At 33.6% G+C, this 17,131-nt stretch overlaps 1 protein-coding gene across 6 annotated transcripts in view; it reads left to right on the top strand.

Annotated features, from left to right (window-relative positions):
• KANSL1L (KAT8 regulatory NSL complex subunit 1 like) overlaps positions 1–17,131 on the top strand; it is a 139,895-nt gene that overhangs the window by 51,770 nt on the left and 70,994 nt on the right. For all 6 annotated transcript variants that reach the window (XM_047720944.1, XM_047720943.1, XM_047720945.1 and 3 more), the window contains exon 5: positions 981–1,102. In XM_047720944.1, the coding sequence (XP_047576900.1) occupies positions 981–1,102 (122 nt within the window). The remainder of the gene's footprint in view (positions 1–980; positions 1,103–17,131) is intronic.

The following is a 17,131-nucleotide window of genomic DNA, read 5'->3' as shown; positions in this document are numbered from 1 at the left end:
GTATGCACTCATGCTCGCATAGACTCAGAAAAACTTAGTCTAGAGGGATGGTTATATACTAAGATATTAGCAGTAGTATTTCTCCGTGTAATATGATTGCACGTGATTTTTTTTTCCTTTTTTAAGCCTTTTAATATTTGCCCTTTTTTGTATAATAAACATAGACTATGTGTGTAATGAAAATAATTGTCATTCTTTTGTAGAAACATACTGTTTCCAGTGATGAGGCCTATGTTTATTATAATTATTGTAGGTTATTGTTTTGAGAATAATTTTATAAATTTATTATTTATTATGTATTAAACTTAAATATACATAATATATTTGTGTACAAATATATTATGTATATTTAATTTGGAATAAGGATCAATGGAAATTTGAGTACCTAAACAAACCTGGTATTTTTGAGTTAGGAAAAATATTGAGAAACAGCGTGACATTGGATTCAAGCCTAAATTTGAATCCTAGCTCCATTTCTTACCAACTTTATAATCCTTATTCAAGCTGCTTAATCTTTTTTGGCTTCAATTTCCTCTGCTGTAATTGATTTTAATAATAGAAATACCAGTAGTTCTAATATTAACTACTTTGCAGGTTGGTTATAAAGATTAGGAATTATCTATGTTTAGTGCTTTGTGTAGTGCCTGGCATATAGTAGGCACTTAGTAAATTATAGCTATGATTTTATTGTTATTAACTTAGCTGTCTTAAAGAAAATATTATGTAGATGCTGTTAGCTAAATTCAAATGTTTTAAGACGATAGGATGAGTAGATAAAGGAACTGTAATAAAAATGGATATAGAAAAGGAAGAGTACTTTAAAATATAGATTTATTTATAATAAGTGGAAAAATTAGTAGTGGTATAAATCATCTTTGTAGATTAAAATATTGACTAAAACATAAACATTTGCTAACGGTGTGAGAACTAACTCAAATTTCTTGCTTAGCAGTAGTAAAAAGTTAATATTTTTCTTGCAGAGTGCACAGTTGACTGAGATCATCAACAGTTTGATTGCCCCTCTCAACTTGTCCCCAACTTCATCACCCCTATCCTCCAAATCCTGTAGCCATAAATGTCTGGCTAATGGAATTTCCAGGAGGTAGGTATCAGTGGGATAGTTTGGCTTCTAAATTTGGCTTTGTTTTGTTTTATTTATTTATTTATTTATTTGATCTTTTAAAAAGTATAGTTGCTTTTTTCTTCTTCCTTAAGCACTGTTAGAGAACAATCAGTAGGTCGTGAATACATTTTTAGATATCATCAAACATATATAATTAATGTAACTATAAACTTGAGAATGGGAAAGAGTGTTTTCCGGGATATAAAATGTTTCTGAAAAAAGAAAAATAGTGATACTATTTGCTACAGAAGTATTGATTTTTTTAACATACCTTCCATTTTGTATGTTTCATGTTCTTTAGCTCCATATTGCTCTTTTAATACATTTCAAGAAAAAAAGACCCTAGATATAGCTTGGGTAGAGAAGACTGGTAGATATCATCCATAAAATTCAGCTTTAGTTTCACTTAATCATTTTGTATCTCAGCTTTTATAAGATAAAATTTTTCTCTGAATATAATTAGTAATTACTATAACCTTTAGCAATTTATCGTATCAGTGAATACACACATGCATATACATGGTATCCTAATTCCTTTTTATGAACAGCCTTGTGTTCTTTTATTTTGTTTATTTTTTCTATTTTAAAGATTCAGTTAGAATTAAAGATGCTAACAGAATATGTTTTTTAATTTTTTTCAAATAAAATTGTAATGTGGACCTCTTTAACTACCATGGAAGACTAATGTAATTTAGCAATGGGGAATATTTATATTAATAATTATATGATTTATTGGTAAATTTTGTTTACTATAGCATGAAAGGAAAATTTATACCATGGCGAAAATTATGTTAATGTCACATTCTTCATGAGATTAGTGGATATTAACTGAGTCCTAAAATAAATATACTGTTATTTGGGTTTTAGTTCTAACTTGTTATTTTGAAAATCTAATTTTTAAAACTCCCACTGTTTCATTTGTGCTGGGTCATTTATTCACAGTCTGTCACAGAAGAAGTTCTGTTGGTTTTGTTTTACTGTTTATTGATTTTATATATTCATTCCCTGTATCACTGATGATTCACTTTGAAAGCAAAGATCCTCACATATTATATAGGGCAACTCTGATATCTTCATTTAGGAGAACATATGCTAATTAAGAAAATCATAATTTAAAAAAAGGAAGTCATAAATTACAAGTTGAGCCTTTAAACACCATTAAATTGGTGTGGAAACATTGTGATTTGAGTCAAGCCGATTTTAGGTAATGTTTTGTTTACCTAACCAGGCGTTACACTGTTACATATGTATGTATGTATGTATGTATGTATGTGTAGGTATATCATTTTAGTGTACTTGCCTATATTTTTGGTTATTCACACAGTATTTATTGCATAACTATTTGCTGTATGTCATATAGTCAAAATACTAGGTTACAAAGATGAAGACAAGTCTCCACTTTTAACTAGCCTGCAGTCTCATAGGTGAAATATAATTATTTAGAATGTATAATAATAAAGGAATTGTGTACAGTTTTTTGAATATCTGATTTTATTAACTTTCATAGTTGAAAAGATACCCATAAAGATCCATGCTTCCAAATGAAAGAGATGTTAACATTTGCTTTATTTACCTAACATGAACCTTTTTCAATTCTGTTTACTAGTAGTTCACAGGTTGTTCTTGAAATCTGCTAGTAATTGCCATCTTTCCTGATGTCAGGTATTTGTTCCTACAAATTAACTGGAAGGTTTATTTTTGAAAGTTTATAACGGGGTTAGGAGGGAAATGAGAAAAAAAAATGTTTATAACAGGTTTAAAACCTACTTAAATTCTTTGATAGATGAGATAAAAATTTGTTCTCCAAATTTTTGAAGTATTCTGATATGTGTTTTAATTAATTTTACTAATTTATTTATTTTTGGCAGTAATCAACATGTTTTCAGAATGCTTCTTATATAAATGAGTTCCTTTTGAAAAGCATTTTTTTTTTCAAAAAGCATTTTCACATTTGTTGTCAAAATATATTTCTCTCAAAGAAAAGATTTCATTTTCTAGCATTTGCTAGAAAATGTAATATAGCTACCTTTCATCAAAGAGAAGGTGAGCAGGGTGCCCGGGTGGTGTAGTCAGTTCAGCATCTGACTCTTGCTTTCAGCTCCAGTCATGATCCTCAGGGTCTTGAGGTAATGAGCTCAAGCCCTGCCTCAGTCAGGCTCATTGCTGGGCATGGAGCATGCTTAAGATTTTCTCTCTCTCCCTCTGTTCAAACCGCCCCCCCCCCAAAAAAAAGGTGAGCAAATTTAGAATATTAGGGTTTTTGTTTAAAATATTTGATTTAGCTTTAATAATTATTTTTAAGTGCTTTGTTACCACAAACTGTGGGATACTTCTAGTTTCATTAAAATTTTTGTAAAAATTCTCTTTATGATAATATATACTATAATATACAAATCTGTTTAACCAGGAACATAGAAACTGGAATATTTTGAAGATAAGAGAGTAATAACTTTGAAGGAAATGTAGAAAATTTTGAGGATTTGTGGTGGTTGTGTCAGATGCTAAAGGGAGGTCTGAAAAATGTCTCTTGGTTTTGCCAGTTATAAATTGAGACCATAGCGCAAGCAGTGTAGTGGTATGATGGAGAGGGATAGAGTGGGCTGATAAGAGAACTGGACATGAAGTAGAGAGAAGGAGTCAAGATTACACTTTAAAAGTTGCTGACTGTAAAGGCTATAATGAAATGGATGTACAAGGTCAAGAAAGAGATTTTTCTTTTTAAAATAGAAGAAATGTAAGTATCTTTATTAAAATGAAGGGAAAGAGCTAGAGATGGTAAATGAAATATATATCATAAAGTTATGGGGGGATTTTATATAAGGTGGAAATACACTTGTTCCTTTAGAGTGGCATGACAGAGGTTAAGATGGGTGTAGATAAAGTTGTTTATAAGTGGTTGTTGCCAAGTTAGGAGTGGGAAAGGAAGCTGTAGGAGTAAGATAAAGGTTTGGATAGACATTGACCGGTCAAACATTCCCTCTTCCCTTCATTTCCCTTCCTTTTCCTCCTCCTTTTTTTTGTAACATGAAATAGCCTACCCCTGGAGAATGATGTTTTGTGGTTTCTAAGTTGTTTTCTTTTTTTTTAAACCTCTTAACGATATTGCAAAAAGTGCTTAATTGATATTTGTAAAACTAAGAATTTTAAAGTATTCTCTAATTGAACTTTTTATAAAATAAACAAGTACCTAATAGTGAAATTCTGTAAATTTAATAGATTATTTTACAGTACTCACATTTGCGAATATTACCATAGATTTTGAAAATTACATGGAGACACGATTTTATAGTAATAATGAAAAAGTTTTGGTTTAAAAATATCTGTACTGAAGGAAGGTGAAATTTATCTATTTATGAGCCTTTTGCTCCTGGGAGTAAAATGTTAAATAAGGCCTAATTTTATTTCTTATATCTTTGTGTTTTTCCAACATCATTTTCATTTTTTTCTTCACATGTAATTATATATGAAGAAAACATCGTTAAGAATCAGAGGTTTTCAAGACTAAGGGCTTAGTTAATGTTATTCAAACTCGACCCTTAATCAGAAAACACTTTCTGAAGATGTCCCATTAAGCACATAAATACTGTTCATTTTATATATTTAAGTAAAAGTGAAGGTAGGGAAATTAATCATTTGAATAAGAACTTTTAAAATCCTGATAAAATGTACATAATACAGAATTTACTGTTTTAACCATTTTTATGTTTAGTGCGTTAAGTACATTCACATTGTTATGCAATAGTCACATTCACGTTGTTGTGCAACAGTCACCATCATCCATCTCCAGAACTGTTTTCATCTTCCTAAACTGAAACTCCATACCCATTAAACAATAAGGACCCATTCTTCCTTCTTCGCATTCCTTGGCAACCACCAATCCATTTTGTGTCTCTGTGGATTTGACTACTCTAGGCATCTCCTATAACCAAAATCATACAGTATTTGTCCTTTTGTGAATGGGTTATTTCACTTAGTATAATGTCATCAAGGTTCATCGATATTATAGTATGTATCAACATTCCCTTCTGAAGATTGAATAATATTCCATTCTATGTATAGACCACATTTTGTTTAGTCATTGATCCCTGGGTGAACGTAGGAATAGCTACCTTTTGGCTATTGGGAATAATGCTGCTGTGAACATGAGTATACAAATATCTATTTGAATCCTTTTTTTTTTTTCCTTTTTGTTTGAGTCCTTGCTTTTAATTTTTTCGACATATGCCCAGAAGTGGAATTGCTGGATTGAATAAGAATATTTTATTTTTTATTTTGAAAATAAGAAATTAGTGAATATTAATGATATTTCTAAGCCAAAAGCTAAGAAAAAGCAAGAAACCAGAAAAGTAAGCAAAACGCAGCATCTGTGTTTGTCTGAGGCCAAATTCTGACAAAATTAAGTTGGGTTTTAATAGCCTTGTGGGAAAAGAAAGAGAAATCAAGCCAAATCAAAAATCAAATGAAGTTTTAATAGGTTGTGAGGTTAGAAGAAGATAAGGCTGAAATAAATCAAAATATTGTCTATGGTAGGGAGATGAAATGAAATCCTCCTCCATGGGTGACAGCCTTAGAATAAATGTAAATCAGAAGGAAAACTGTTTCCCTTCCCCATGTAGGGCACCATGGGGAAAGTTGCCTTGGTGCTGAGCAGAGCAGAAACAAAAGAAAACAAAACCTATCTATCTTTGAGACAGCCTGACCATGGTGGGGACTTTCACATGGATTTTCAGTTCAAATTTGCATTAATGAGTCATCCAAGGAATCCCTAGTGTAAAATGGTTTTGGAATAGGTGATACTACAAGGTAGATGGCAGAGGCAAGTGTAGCTTCTCTCTGGAGGAAGGCATCATCTTTCTTAGCTCCAGGAAATTCTCAGGAATAGTTTTTCAAGGCAGTGATCAGCACATAGTTAAATGTAATCAGATGTATGAGAGAGCAATAAGAGAAAGAATATAAAGAAAATAATAGCAAAAAGAGATCACAAAGTTTTCAGATATTAGAATTATCAAACACTGATTATTTTTTTAAAATGGTGCTTAATTTGATTTTAGAAATAAAAGGTAGGCTTGAAAATATCTGCAGGGAAGAAACTGTAAAAGTCACATAGCACATTGGAGAAAGGTCCAAATAAAATTTCTGAAAAATACTGACATTAAAAACTTAGGTGAGTTTGGCAACATTGACACAATTGAAGAGAGAACATGTAACATAGAAGCTAGATTAGAAGAAAAGTTCCAGATTGTAGGTAAAGAAATAAAACTATGGAAAATAAAGAAGAGTCATTTAAAAATTTGAGAACATACTGAGCAGGTCTAATATAAGGCTTAACTGGAGACCTGAATGAAGCTAGAGAATGGAACAGAAGCAATATTTGAAGAGAGATTGGCTGAAAAATGACCCGATCTGATGAGAGACACCGAATTCAGGAAGCCAGACACAGATTCTTAAGCAGGACAAATAAAAAACTCCCTAGAAACAGGAGATGCTTGGATGGTGGGGGTGCTGGGTGGGGTGTTGGAACAAAGACAAATGGAACATCTAAAAGCAATAGCAGTGGTGGAGAAGGAAGAAGACATCACCGGAACAGTTTGATTAACAGCTGACTTCTCAAGAGTAGTAATGAGAGCCACAGTACAGTGGAATGGTATCTTCAGTGTGTTGAAAGGAAATAACTGCCTAGAAATTCTATACCCAGAGAAAACATCTTTAAAGTCTGTCTTTAGACAAATGAAAACTAAGGGGTAGGTCACTGGTAGACTCTATAATGATAATCATAAAGGGTCTGTTTCAAGCAATGGAAGGTGAGGATCCTAGATGAGTCATTTAAGATGCAAGAAGAAACTAAGGACAAATGAAATAGTAAATAATTATATGGATATATGTAAACAAATAGTAAAACATGTCTAGCGGGGCTATTAAAAAAAAACCCATGGCAACAATAGCACACATGTCAGGAGGAAGGTAAATGGTTTTAAATTGTTCTCAAGTCCTTTAGTTATTCAGGACACTGGTAAAAGTCCTGATTGTGATTTAACTTTTTATTGTTCTATTCTAAATATGAAGAGGAGGTCCACATGGTGGGGAGGAGGCTTCATAGGTGCCAGTAATATTCCATTTCTTGGCCTGAGTGATGATTATGGGACAGTGGAAGAGTAGAAGAAGCATTGCTTCATATTTACAAGTTAAACATCAGATAGACATTTTATGGACTTATTTATAGGTATCTTATATTTTACAATCAAAAAGTTCAGAAAAATAGGGCTCAAATTTTGTGCGAAAGGGTGAATAGAAAACACAGCGGCCACTATAGGTTTGGAAAAAAAATAAATAAATGGCATTGTTATCCTAAACCTCTGAGCAAAATTTGACTAGTTGTAAACTGTTTAAATAATAAACATAGGATATCAAAATTTTAAGACAGGAAGAGGAATATATTTAATTTGTTGAAAGGGAAACAATTGTTACTTCAACATGTTACTTTAAAAATTAGTGATAAAGAATGACCTAGTTTTCGATATTAGAACCCTGGCCCTTTTCTTTATCTGTCAAATCTGTCTTAATCTAGGGTGTCTGTTCCGTCTTTTTCAATGAAAGCGTTCATACGTGTGGGAAGCACATGAAGACTGGCTAAAGACAAGGACATATAACTGTAGTGTAAAATGTCTCCTCTGATCTGAAAAGTACTCTTACATGTGCTTGTGAATTTTGAGTTGTATACTTAGCTGAGATGTGTAAATCAGTACAAATGTCAGACCTAATAATAGCAGTATAATAGTAGGAAGTTACAGAATATAGATACAGACAATAGGTATATTCACCTTTTGAAGTAAAGGTAATGACAGGATAGGAAAGTGATAGGAAATTTTGTAATTTGGTGTGATAAAGGATATATATTTACCTTATAGTTCTTAAAAGTCATTGTGGTATCTAAATATTTATATTCTCTTTGCTCCAAAATTTTATCAAGTCTTTTTTTTTTTTTTTTAAGATTGTATTTGTTTATTTAACAGAGATCACAAACAGGCAGAAGAGCAAGCAGAGAGAGACAGAGGGGCAAGCAGGCTCCTCGCTGAGGAGAGAGCCCAATGCGGGGCTTGATTGCAGGACCCTGGGATCATGACCTGAGCTGAAGGCAGAGGCTTTAACCCACTGAGCCACCCAGGTGCCCCCAAATTTTACCAAGTCTTAACCAACATTTGGCAATTACTCAGTTTCCACTCTACCCAATTTTTACAATCCATACTTTCTTAAAAAGTACATGTTAGTCTGTTAAAATGTAGTATGCCACAAAACAGATCATTGAGAGTTAAGTATGTCTTATAGTAAACATATCAGATATTGAGAGTAGTATATGATTTTATGAGAAGTAAATAAGACAGTATATACAGAACTCTTATAACAATGCATGGCATATAAGAAACAGCCTAATAATGTTAACCACTGATATTTTTATGTAAGGACATACTATGTATGTTAAAACTGTATATTTTAAGTATGTGTATTAAAATTGTAGGCATTCTTATTTCTTTCACTTTATGGCATTATACTAGTTAATGATTTAGAACTGTTCTTAATTAAAAAAAAAAAGTGCTTCCAAATGGCCTGAGTTATGAGGATTTTAAGGGATGTCTGGGTGGCTGAGTCAGTTAAGCGTCTGCCATTGGTGCAGGTCATGATCCTGGGGTCCCGGGACCAGGTCCCACACTGGGCTTTCTTTTTAGTGGGGACCCTGCTTCTCCATCTGCCTGCCGCTCCCCTACTTGTGCTTTCTCTTTCTCTCTCTCTCTGAAAAATAAATAAAATCTTTATTAAAAAATGATAAGGATTGTAAGGCCTATGTAGGGCCAGCTATTACTGAACATTCATTACATAGGTTCAGCGAATCAGAGGTACCACCTCTTTCTCCATCATATCTCTTGGGGAGATGTAAAGTTGCTGTCCTGACTTTGGTCTGCCTAATTTGGTAAGGGACCTTGTAATTAAACCAGTTACTTGAAAATTCTGGGTAAACACAGTGTTGGGTTTTATTCTCAAATTACATAAAGTATCTCCTCACAAGACTATCTTGGGACGTTTAATACCCCCCATTGTAACTTGTATTCATTTTCAATCAATTATAGTGTTTTTTATGATTTATTGGTTTTGAGATAACTTGTGGTTATGCATATAGCATTTACATTTTATATATTCTTTTTGTTTTAGACATTTTGTGACCTTGGGCAAGTCATTTAATCTCTTCACATCTTATTTTATCTTTAAATTTACTGGGACACAAATATTTATAAAGTAGCTTCTAGTACTAATATTCTTCAATTAATGTTTAGTTTTGAGGAATTCCTTTTTTTTAAACCAGTGAACAATAAAAACAAAGATTTCAAAACAGCCTAAAATGTATCTTTTTGTCACATGACTCTTGTGTTTTTCTTTAGATGTAATCATTTTATGTTAGTACAAATCAAGAGATTTAGTGAATAGAGAAAAATTACTTTATTCAACATGCCTTAGTTAACATTATAGCATAATCTAGAGGTTATTATGAAGGAGGTATTTAAGACAGTATGAGGAATGGGGATTCTACTCAAGTGCTAGAAACTTTCATATAAACCAAGAATTGTTTAAGAAAATTTATTACATCCTGCCTTTCTTGGATGATACTGAAGTTAATTAAATTTTTCTTTGATTACTCAGGCTCATGACTGGCCACATCCTCAGGGAAGTATGGAGATTAATAGCTGTATATCTGTAAAATAATTTACTTGATAGTAAATATCTACTGGTAGCCTCAGTGGGCTAGAAATTGGATTGGGCAGTAAGGATACATGTTGAACAAAAACACATGTGGTCTCTGTACTCAAGGTGTAAAGTGTGGGTGGGAAAAAAAATGACATCAACCAAATGATCATAGACATAGATGCATAATTTTAAACCCTGATCAAGTGCTATGAGAAAACTCATTGGTAAGAATATTCCTTTGGGGGGTGCTTGGGTGGTGCAGTCAGTTAAGTGCCCCGACTTTTGGTTTCAGCTCAGGTTATGATCTCAAGTCCTGATCTCAGGGTCGTGGGATCAAGCCCCATGTTGGGCTCTGCAGCTCAGTGCCGAGTTGGCTTGAAACTCTCTTCCTTTCCCTCCGCCCCTGCCCCCCATTTTCTCTCTCAGATAAACCTTAAGAAAAGGGGGGGTGCCTGGGTGGCTCAGCTCGTTGAACTTTTGATTTCAGCTTAGGTAATGGCCTTAGTGTCATGGCATCAAGCCTTGTGAGATTCTCTCCCTCTCCTCCTCCCCTGCTCATGCATATGCTCACACAATCTCCCTCTCTCTCAAATAAAATAAACATTAAAAAAAATAATAACATCCCTTTGGGCGGCGCCTTGGTGGCTCAGTCTGTTAAGCATCCAGCTCTTGATTTTGGCTCAGGTTGTGATTTCAGGGTCATGAGATTGAGCCCGATGTCAGGCTCTGCTCTGGGCATGGGGCCCTTCTAAAAATTCTCTCTTCCTCTTCTCTCCTGCCCATCCCTGTTTGCGAGCACTCTCTCTCTCTCTCAAAAAAAAAAAAAAAAAACAATTACAAAATCAAAAATATCCCTTTGGAATCAGACAAATCTGAGATCAGTTCCAACTCTGAGCCAACTTTGGTAGCATTGTATTCTTGGGCAACTTTCTAAATCACAGTTCAAATGAAACAAAACAGTCTGCTTCCTGGATTGTTGTAAGGATCAAATGAAATAACAAGTGTGAGAGTATTTTGTTTTGTTTTGTTTCGTTTCCTTTTGTTTTAACTTGTTCATTTTCTGTCTTCCTGGATGAGAATATAAGCTCCATGAGAGCAGGAACTTTTTTAGTCTGACTTATTAACTGCTCATTTCCTAGCATCTAGATCAGTAAGTGTCACATTATGGGCATGAGTAGATATTTGTTGAATGAATGAAATGTCTTTTAAGATTTCTTGCAGGTAATCAGCATTCCATAAAAAAATATTTTGTACTCATTTCTCTTTTCTCCCCATAGTCAGATTGATATTTTCAGCATTGCTCTCATGGCTATCTCCTGCAGTTCTGCTTTGTCTCATCTAATTTATTGATGGACTAGAAAATCAGGTAACAAAAGCGGTAGAAATATTTGTATTATAATAAGAGACATTCTCTAGTAAGAAAGAAGTCCTCTCCTAACAGTAACAGGAGTGAACTTTTGTGTATGAACAGTGAGGTTTTTGGGTTATTTGAAAGGATTTTGTGATTTCATCCATATTCTGTATACTTGGGATTGCCAGATAAGTAATCTCATAGGTGAAGTATTACAGTTCTTCTAACAAAGGGTACTTATTCTAGCTTTATATCATATTATATCATAATTTTTGTGTATAATTAGGTTAGAATTTTAAGATTTTAATATTTAAAGGTTGGCCACCTATTCTGTATATTAATTTTTCGGGGATCACATAAAGTTTATTGTTGGATATAATTTAATAAAATCTTTAAGGTGATTTTTATAATATCCTAATGAACTGTTCTCGCACTATGTCTAAAGTAAATTCACCTGGTTAGTTATTTTCCAGGCTACCTATTTGCCCATTTGTTATTCATTGATTCCCAACCCCCACCTCTTGTTTAATGGCAGTATCTCCCAGAAGTGAGAAGTGTTTTTCTCAGCTTTATTAATCTTGGCAGCAGGGTCTAAGCTGAATCACCAGGAACTGAGCAACTGACAAGATTGAGTCTTCAAACAAACGAGGCATTATATTTTATCATCATAGAGATATTAGTTTTTAGATCTTGTACTCTAAAATAAGATAAAATGTTATAAATGGATCCTTGCTTACCCCATGGGGTATTATCTCAGAGAAAGTGAATTTCTATTTGAAGTAATATCTAGGTTTTTATTATTGTTGTTTCTTTTTGCCTTAATGAGACCCAGAACATGATACAAAATTAAATTCCAATGAATCATTGCCATGCTATTTATTTTCACTAATGATAATTATCTCTTGAAGTGCAACCATTCTTTCTAATTGGATATCATAATTGAAAAACTGCAGTTAAGCTGGCAAACTAATTACATAGAAAGTAATTCTTTCATCCTTATAATATCTTCAATAGTCACTTCTCAGAAGGAAACACTGTTAGCTGCATATTCTAGGCTGAAATTTTCAATATAATTTTGGGTTCATTTGAATGACATTCATTATCTGCTGTTTTTATCTCTGGCTCTTAAATTCTTAAGCTCTTAAGTTTTTTATTTTTATGTTATCTTTATACCCAACATGGGGCTCAGATTTACAGTCCTGAGATCAAGAGTTGCATGTCCTACTGACTGAGCTAGCCAGGTGCTCTTCAAGTGATACTTTTTAAAGATTTTATTTATTTATTTGACAGAGAGAGATCACAAGCAGGCAGAGAGGCAGGCAGAGAGAGAGGAGGAAGCAGGCTCCCTGCCGAGCAGAGAGCCCGATGCGGGGCTCGATCCCAGGACCCTGAGATCATGACCTGAGCCGAAGGCAGCGGCTTAACCCACTGAGCCACCCAGGCGCCCCTCAAGTGATATTTTTTAAAGCATTAGGCAAAGAGACTAGGACACCAATAATGGCAGTTATATTTTTCTGAGAATTGAGACATGAAAGTTTGTCACACATTTCTAGCTAATCTATAGTTTGGGAGATACAATTCAGATTCTTCAGTATAATCTCTGAGCTGTTTTTCTCACATATAATTTGTTTGAAAGTTTGAAATGGAGACTTTCTGTTTTACTAATTACTATTTTTCATTTTAAAGTAAAATTTGGAGAGAGATAAAAATAGCAGTTAGCACTATAATAATCTTTTTTTCTCTCTGCCTTTTATTATATAAAACTTTGACATATAGAAAGCATAGTAAAGTGAATTCACATATTCCCAGCTTTAAGAATCCCCAAGATTTTGGGCGTACCTCGTTGGTTTAGTCTGTAGAGCATACGACTCCCGATCTTGGGGATGTGGGTTCCAGCCCCACATTGGGGTTAGAGTTTACTTAGAGGAAAAAAAAAAAAGAAGATAAGAATTCCCAAGATTTTCCTAATTCATTTCAACTATTTCCCTTCCTGACACATTGTTTTCTATGGACTTTAAAAAGCAAATTGTACTGATTGTTACTTTAACTTGTAAATACTTCTGTGTATTTCTTTGAGTCAGCTTTTTTTTTTTTTAAACATAACCTCCTTGGTATTATCATCTGCTTATTACTTTTATATTATTAGCCATAATTTTTTACTATCACGAAATTCTCTATTCATATTCAGGTTTCCCCACTTGTCTCAAAATTATCTTTTTTTTTTTTTAAGATTTTATTTATTTATTTGACAGACAGATCACAAACAGGCAGAGAGGCAGGCAGAGAGAGAGGAGGAAGCAGGCTCCCCGCCAAGCAGAGAGCCTGATGCGGGGCTCGATCCCAAGACCCCGGGATCATGACCTGAGCCGAAGGCAGAGGCTTTAACCCACTGAGCCACCCAGGCGCCCCAAAATTATCTTTTTATGGGTAATAAAATATGACTTTTGAGTCAGGATCCAAACAAAATCCATGTTATTACATTTGGTAATTATGTCTCATAAGTAACTTACTCTGATACTAATCATTACTAGTATATGATTACTCTGACACTAGTTATTACTTACTCTGATATTAGTCATTTAAAAATCTGTTGGAAGTCCCTAATACAGGGGCACCTAATTATTACAATTGGTAGGGCATGTGACTTTTGATCTCGGGGTTATAAGTTCAAGCCCTACATTGGGTATGGAGATTACTTAAAAAATTAAAAAAAAATAAGTCCCTAATACAAATAATTTTTTAAAAGACTGATTTTCAGATGACATTTTTTGTTTAGAAAAACAGTACAAGCTCATTATAGGAAAATTGGAAAACTCACAAAATGCTAAAAAGAAAGTAGAAATCATATTGCTCAGAGTATGTTTATTTTCTATCACATTTATATATTATTTTCATAGTTGAGATATATTAGAAGCAGTTTTAGATCTTATTTTGATATATCAAAGATATAAAGATTTATAGATATATCTTTAATTCTTACAATAAAGGGACTTGTAATTTGAGTAAGGAGTATAGTTTTTCTCCTTAATACCTAAAGTAGGGGAAATGGCCTGGTAAATGTACGGTTTTCTCTGTACCAGATAATGCCTGTTATCATGATCCATTGGTCCTTTGAGTTGTTTTTCTTTTGACATTTGGAGCACAAGTAATGCTCATAGAAGACCATTTTAGTAATTTTATATAAGCCCTATTTTAGGTAAATTCTTTAAAATTTCTTTCAAATGGCAGAGGTTAATGCCATCCTAAATGTCATTGAGTTATCTGAGGATGGGATGCATTCATTTTTCCAAAAACTATCAAGAGAAAACAAGATAATAAATTCAATTATTAGCAGGATGTTTGACATCAGGGAAATTTGGAGAAAGTTCTTGCTATAGATTAAATTCATCAAAGAACAACTGATGAAAAGGAGAGAATTGAAATAGAGATTACTAATCATGCAAAAATAGTGATTTTCAGGTGTGTAGTTTTATAGATATTTTAGTTTCCTAGAGTTGTTGTAACAATCACCACTGAGTGACTTAAAATAACAGATACTTACTCTTTCACAGTTCTGTAGGCTAGAATTTAAAAATCAAGGAGTTAGGGCCGTGTTCTCAGTGAAGGTTCTAGGGAAGAATCGTTTCTTGCCTGGCTTCTCCTGGTTGCTGGAAGTCCTTGGCGTTCCTTGGCTTGTAGCCCATCTCTCCAGTCTCCACCTCTTTATCCACGTGGCATTATTCCCTGGGTGCGTCTCTTCTTTGTCTCTTTTTATAAGGACATCAGTGAGTGGATTTAGTGTCTGCTCTAATCCTCTATGACCTCATTTTACCTAATTACATTTGCAAAGACGGTATTTCCAAATAAGGTCACACTGTGACGTTCTTGGTGAGTGTAACTTTTGTGAGGGCACTCTTCAACCCAGGACAGTGGGTATGGGTATTTTGTATGTGAATATATGGGAACGGGGGGTTAGGATTGGAGATATAAGAATCTTTTTGAGAATGCACATTCCAATTTTCCTTTATTGATTTGTACTTTTTGTAAATTTTATTTATTTTTTTAAGTAGGCTCCATGCCCAGCGTGGAGCCCGATGGAGGCTTGAACTCACTACCCTGAGATCCAGACCTGAATTTATCAGGAGTGGAACACTTAACTGACTGAGCCACCCAGGCACCCTTCTACTCTTTAAAAAGTTTATTTAATATGAGAATGGGTAAATATGGGAGAAGTATTGAAAACTACTATCCTGGGACGCCTGGGTGGCTCAGTTGGTTAAGCAGCTGCCTTCGGCTCAGGTCATGATCCCAGCGTCCTGGGATCGAGTCCCACATCGGGCTCCTTGCTCATCAGGGAACCTGCTTCTCCCTCTGCCTCTGCCTGCCATTCTGTCTGCCTGTGCTCGCTCTCTCTCCCTCTCTCTCTCTGACAAATAAATAAATAAAATCTTTAAAAAAAAAAAAAAAGAAAACTACTATCCTTAAACAGTATTTTAAAATAATACATTAAAAATTTATGTTCTGCTCTTCTTGAGAACAAAAGATTAAAATAATCTCATAAAGTCTTTTTTATGCTTTTATGGTTCTAGCATTCTGAATTTACAACCAAGCCCCAAAGTTACTTATTTACTAAAAATATTTGAGCACAGCATTATAAGGTTATTATGATATTCCAATTATTCCTGTCCTTCTAAGAGGATAATTTGGTTTAGGCAAAAGGTTATTAAATATTTGAATAATTTACTGTGAAAAACCCTAGATTGTCTTTCACTGGGTTTGTGAAAGAAAGAAAAGAAATATCAAAATTAAACTGTTATTCCACATCCTCTACCATTAATACTGCCACTGAGATAACACCAAAAAATTAGCTAATCCATGCCCCCATATATTCATATTTTTAGATTGTTTTATTTATTAATATAAGTGCATAATGTTTGCAGGAATTGATTTTGGTAGTGATTTATAGTAGACTATCTGCTAAAAAATGAAAACTTTTGGGACTTTGGTTCCTATAGTAATCCAGAGTATAGGACTGTACTGTAAAAAAAATTCACTTGAAATTTTCCACTCTGTAGCAGCAAATTGAATGCTTGTTATCCATAAATATCTTAACTGCTAGGATTTTCTAGGATTGTAATAGAAAACCAGTTATTTCAGAAAGTCATTAAATAACTATTAGAGAAAGTAAATAGTGTTAATATAAAGTATGAACTCAGAACTTTTTATTTTTTTAGATAAAGCTCTCAGTTGTTTGTACTTTTTAGATTAGAAGGAATTTTTAGACTTGATTGATGCCTTTTTACAAATCAGAACATCTTATAGTTCTTATCTCCTTATTCTAAATTTATGATGGACATACTTGACTATACAATAAGATAAGATACATCATATCTTACTACCAAAAACTACTTTTTGTAAACCAGATTTAGAGATATAGAATGAAATGCAAGGCCCTATCACTATATCTATCTATCTATCTATCTAATCTTTCTAAAAGCTCTTTTGGTTTTTAGGTTATTTAAAAGGTTCAATGTTTACTCATTCACTAAACTAATTATATAGGTATAATGTGTTTTATACAGGCACTATACAAAGCACAGAGCTGGAATGATAAACTTGCCAATATATATATGTGTGTGTATTTCTCTATTCATTCAACAAATATTTATTGAGCATCTGCTGTATGCAAGGTGCAATATCAGGAATTTCTTGATACAAGGGTGAACAAAACAGATACAGTCCCTGTACTACTTACTGTCTAGAAAGACATTAATCAGATAATCATACAGATGAATACAAAATTATCACTATGAAAAATGCTTTGAAGGACAGATGAGCAGTGCTGTCAGAGCTCAAAAGGGGATTTGACCTAGTCTTTGGAAAGATGAAACAAGGGCTGAAAGACTCTAAGAAACGGACTTTTGAACTGAGAGCCACATGATTAT

This window comes from Lutra lutra, chromosome 3 (genome assembly GCF_902655055.1).
Source record: "Lutra lutra chromosome 3, mLutLut1.2, whole genome shotgun sequence".
Lineage (NCBI taxonomy): Eukaryota > Metazoa > Chordata > Mammalia > Carnivora > Mustelidae > Lutra > Lutra lutra.
The sequence above is the reverse complement of the archived record's forward strand: the minus strand, read 5'-3'. Positions and strand labels throughout refer to the sequence as shown.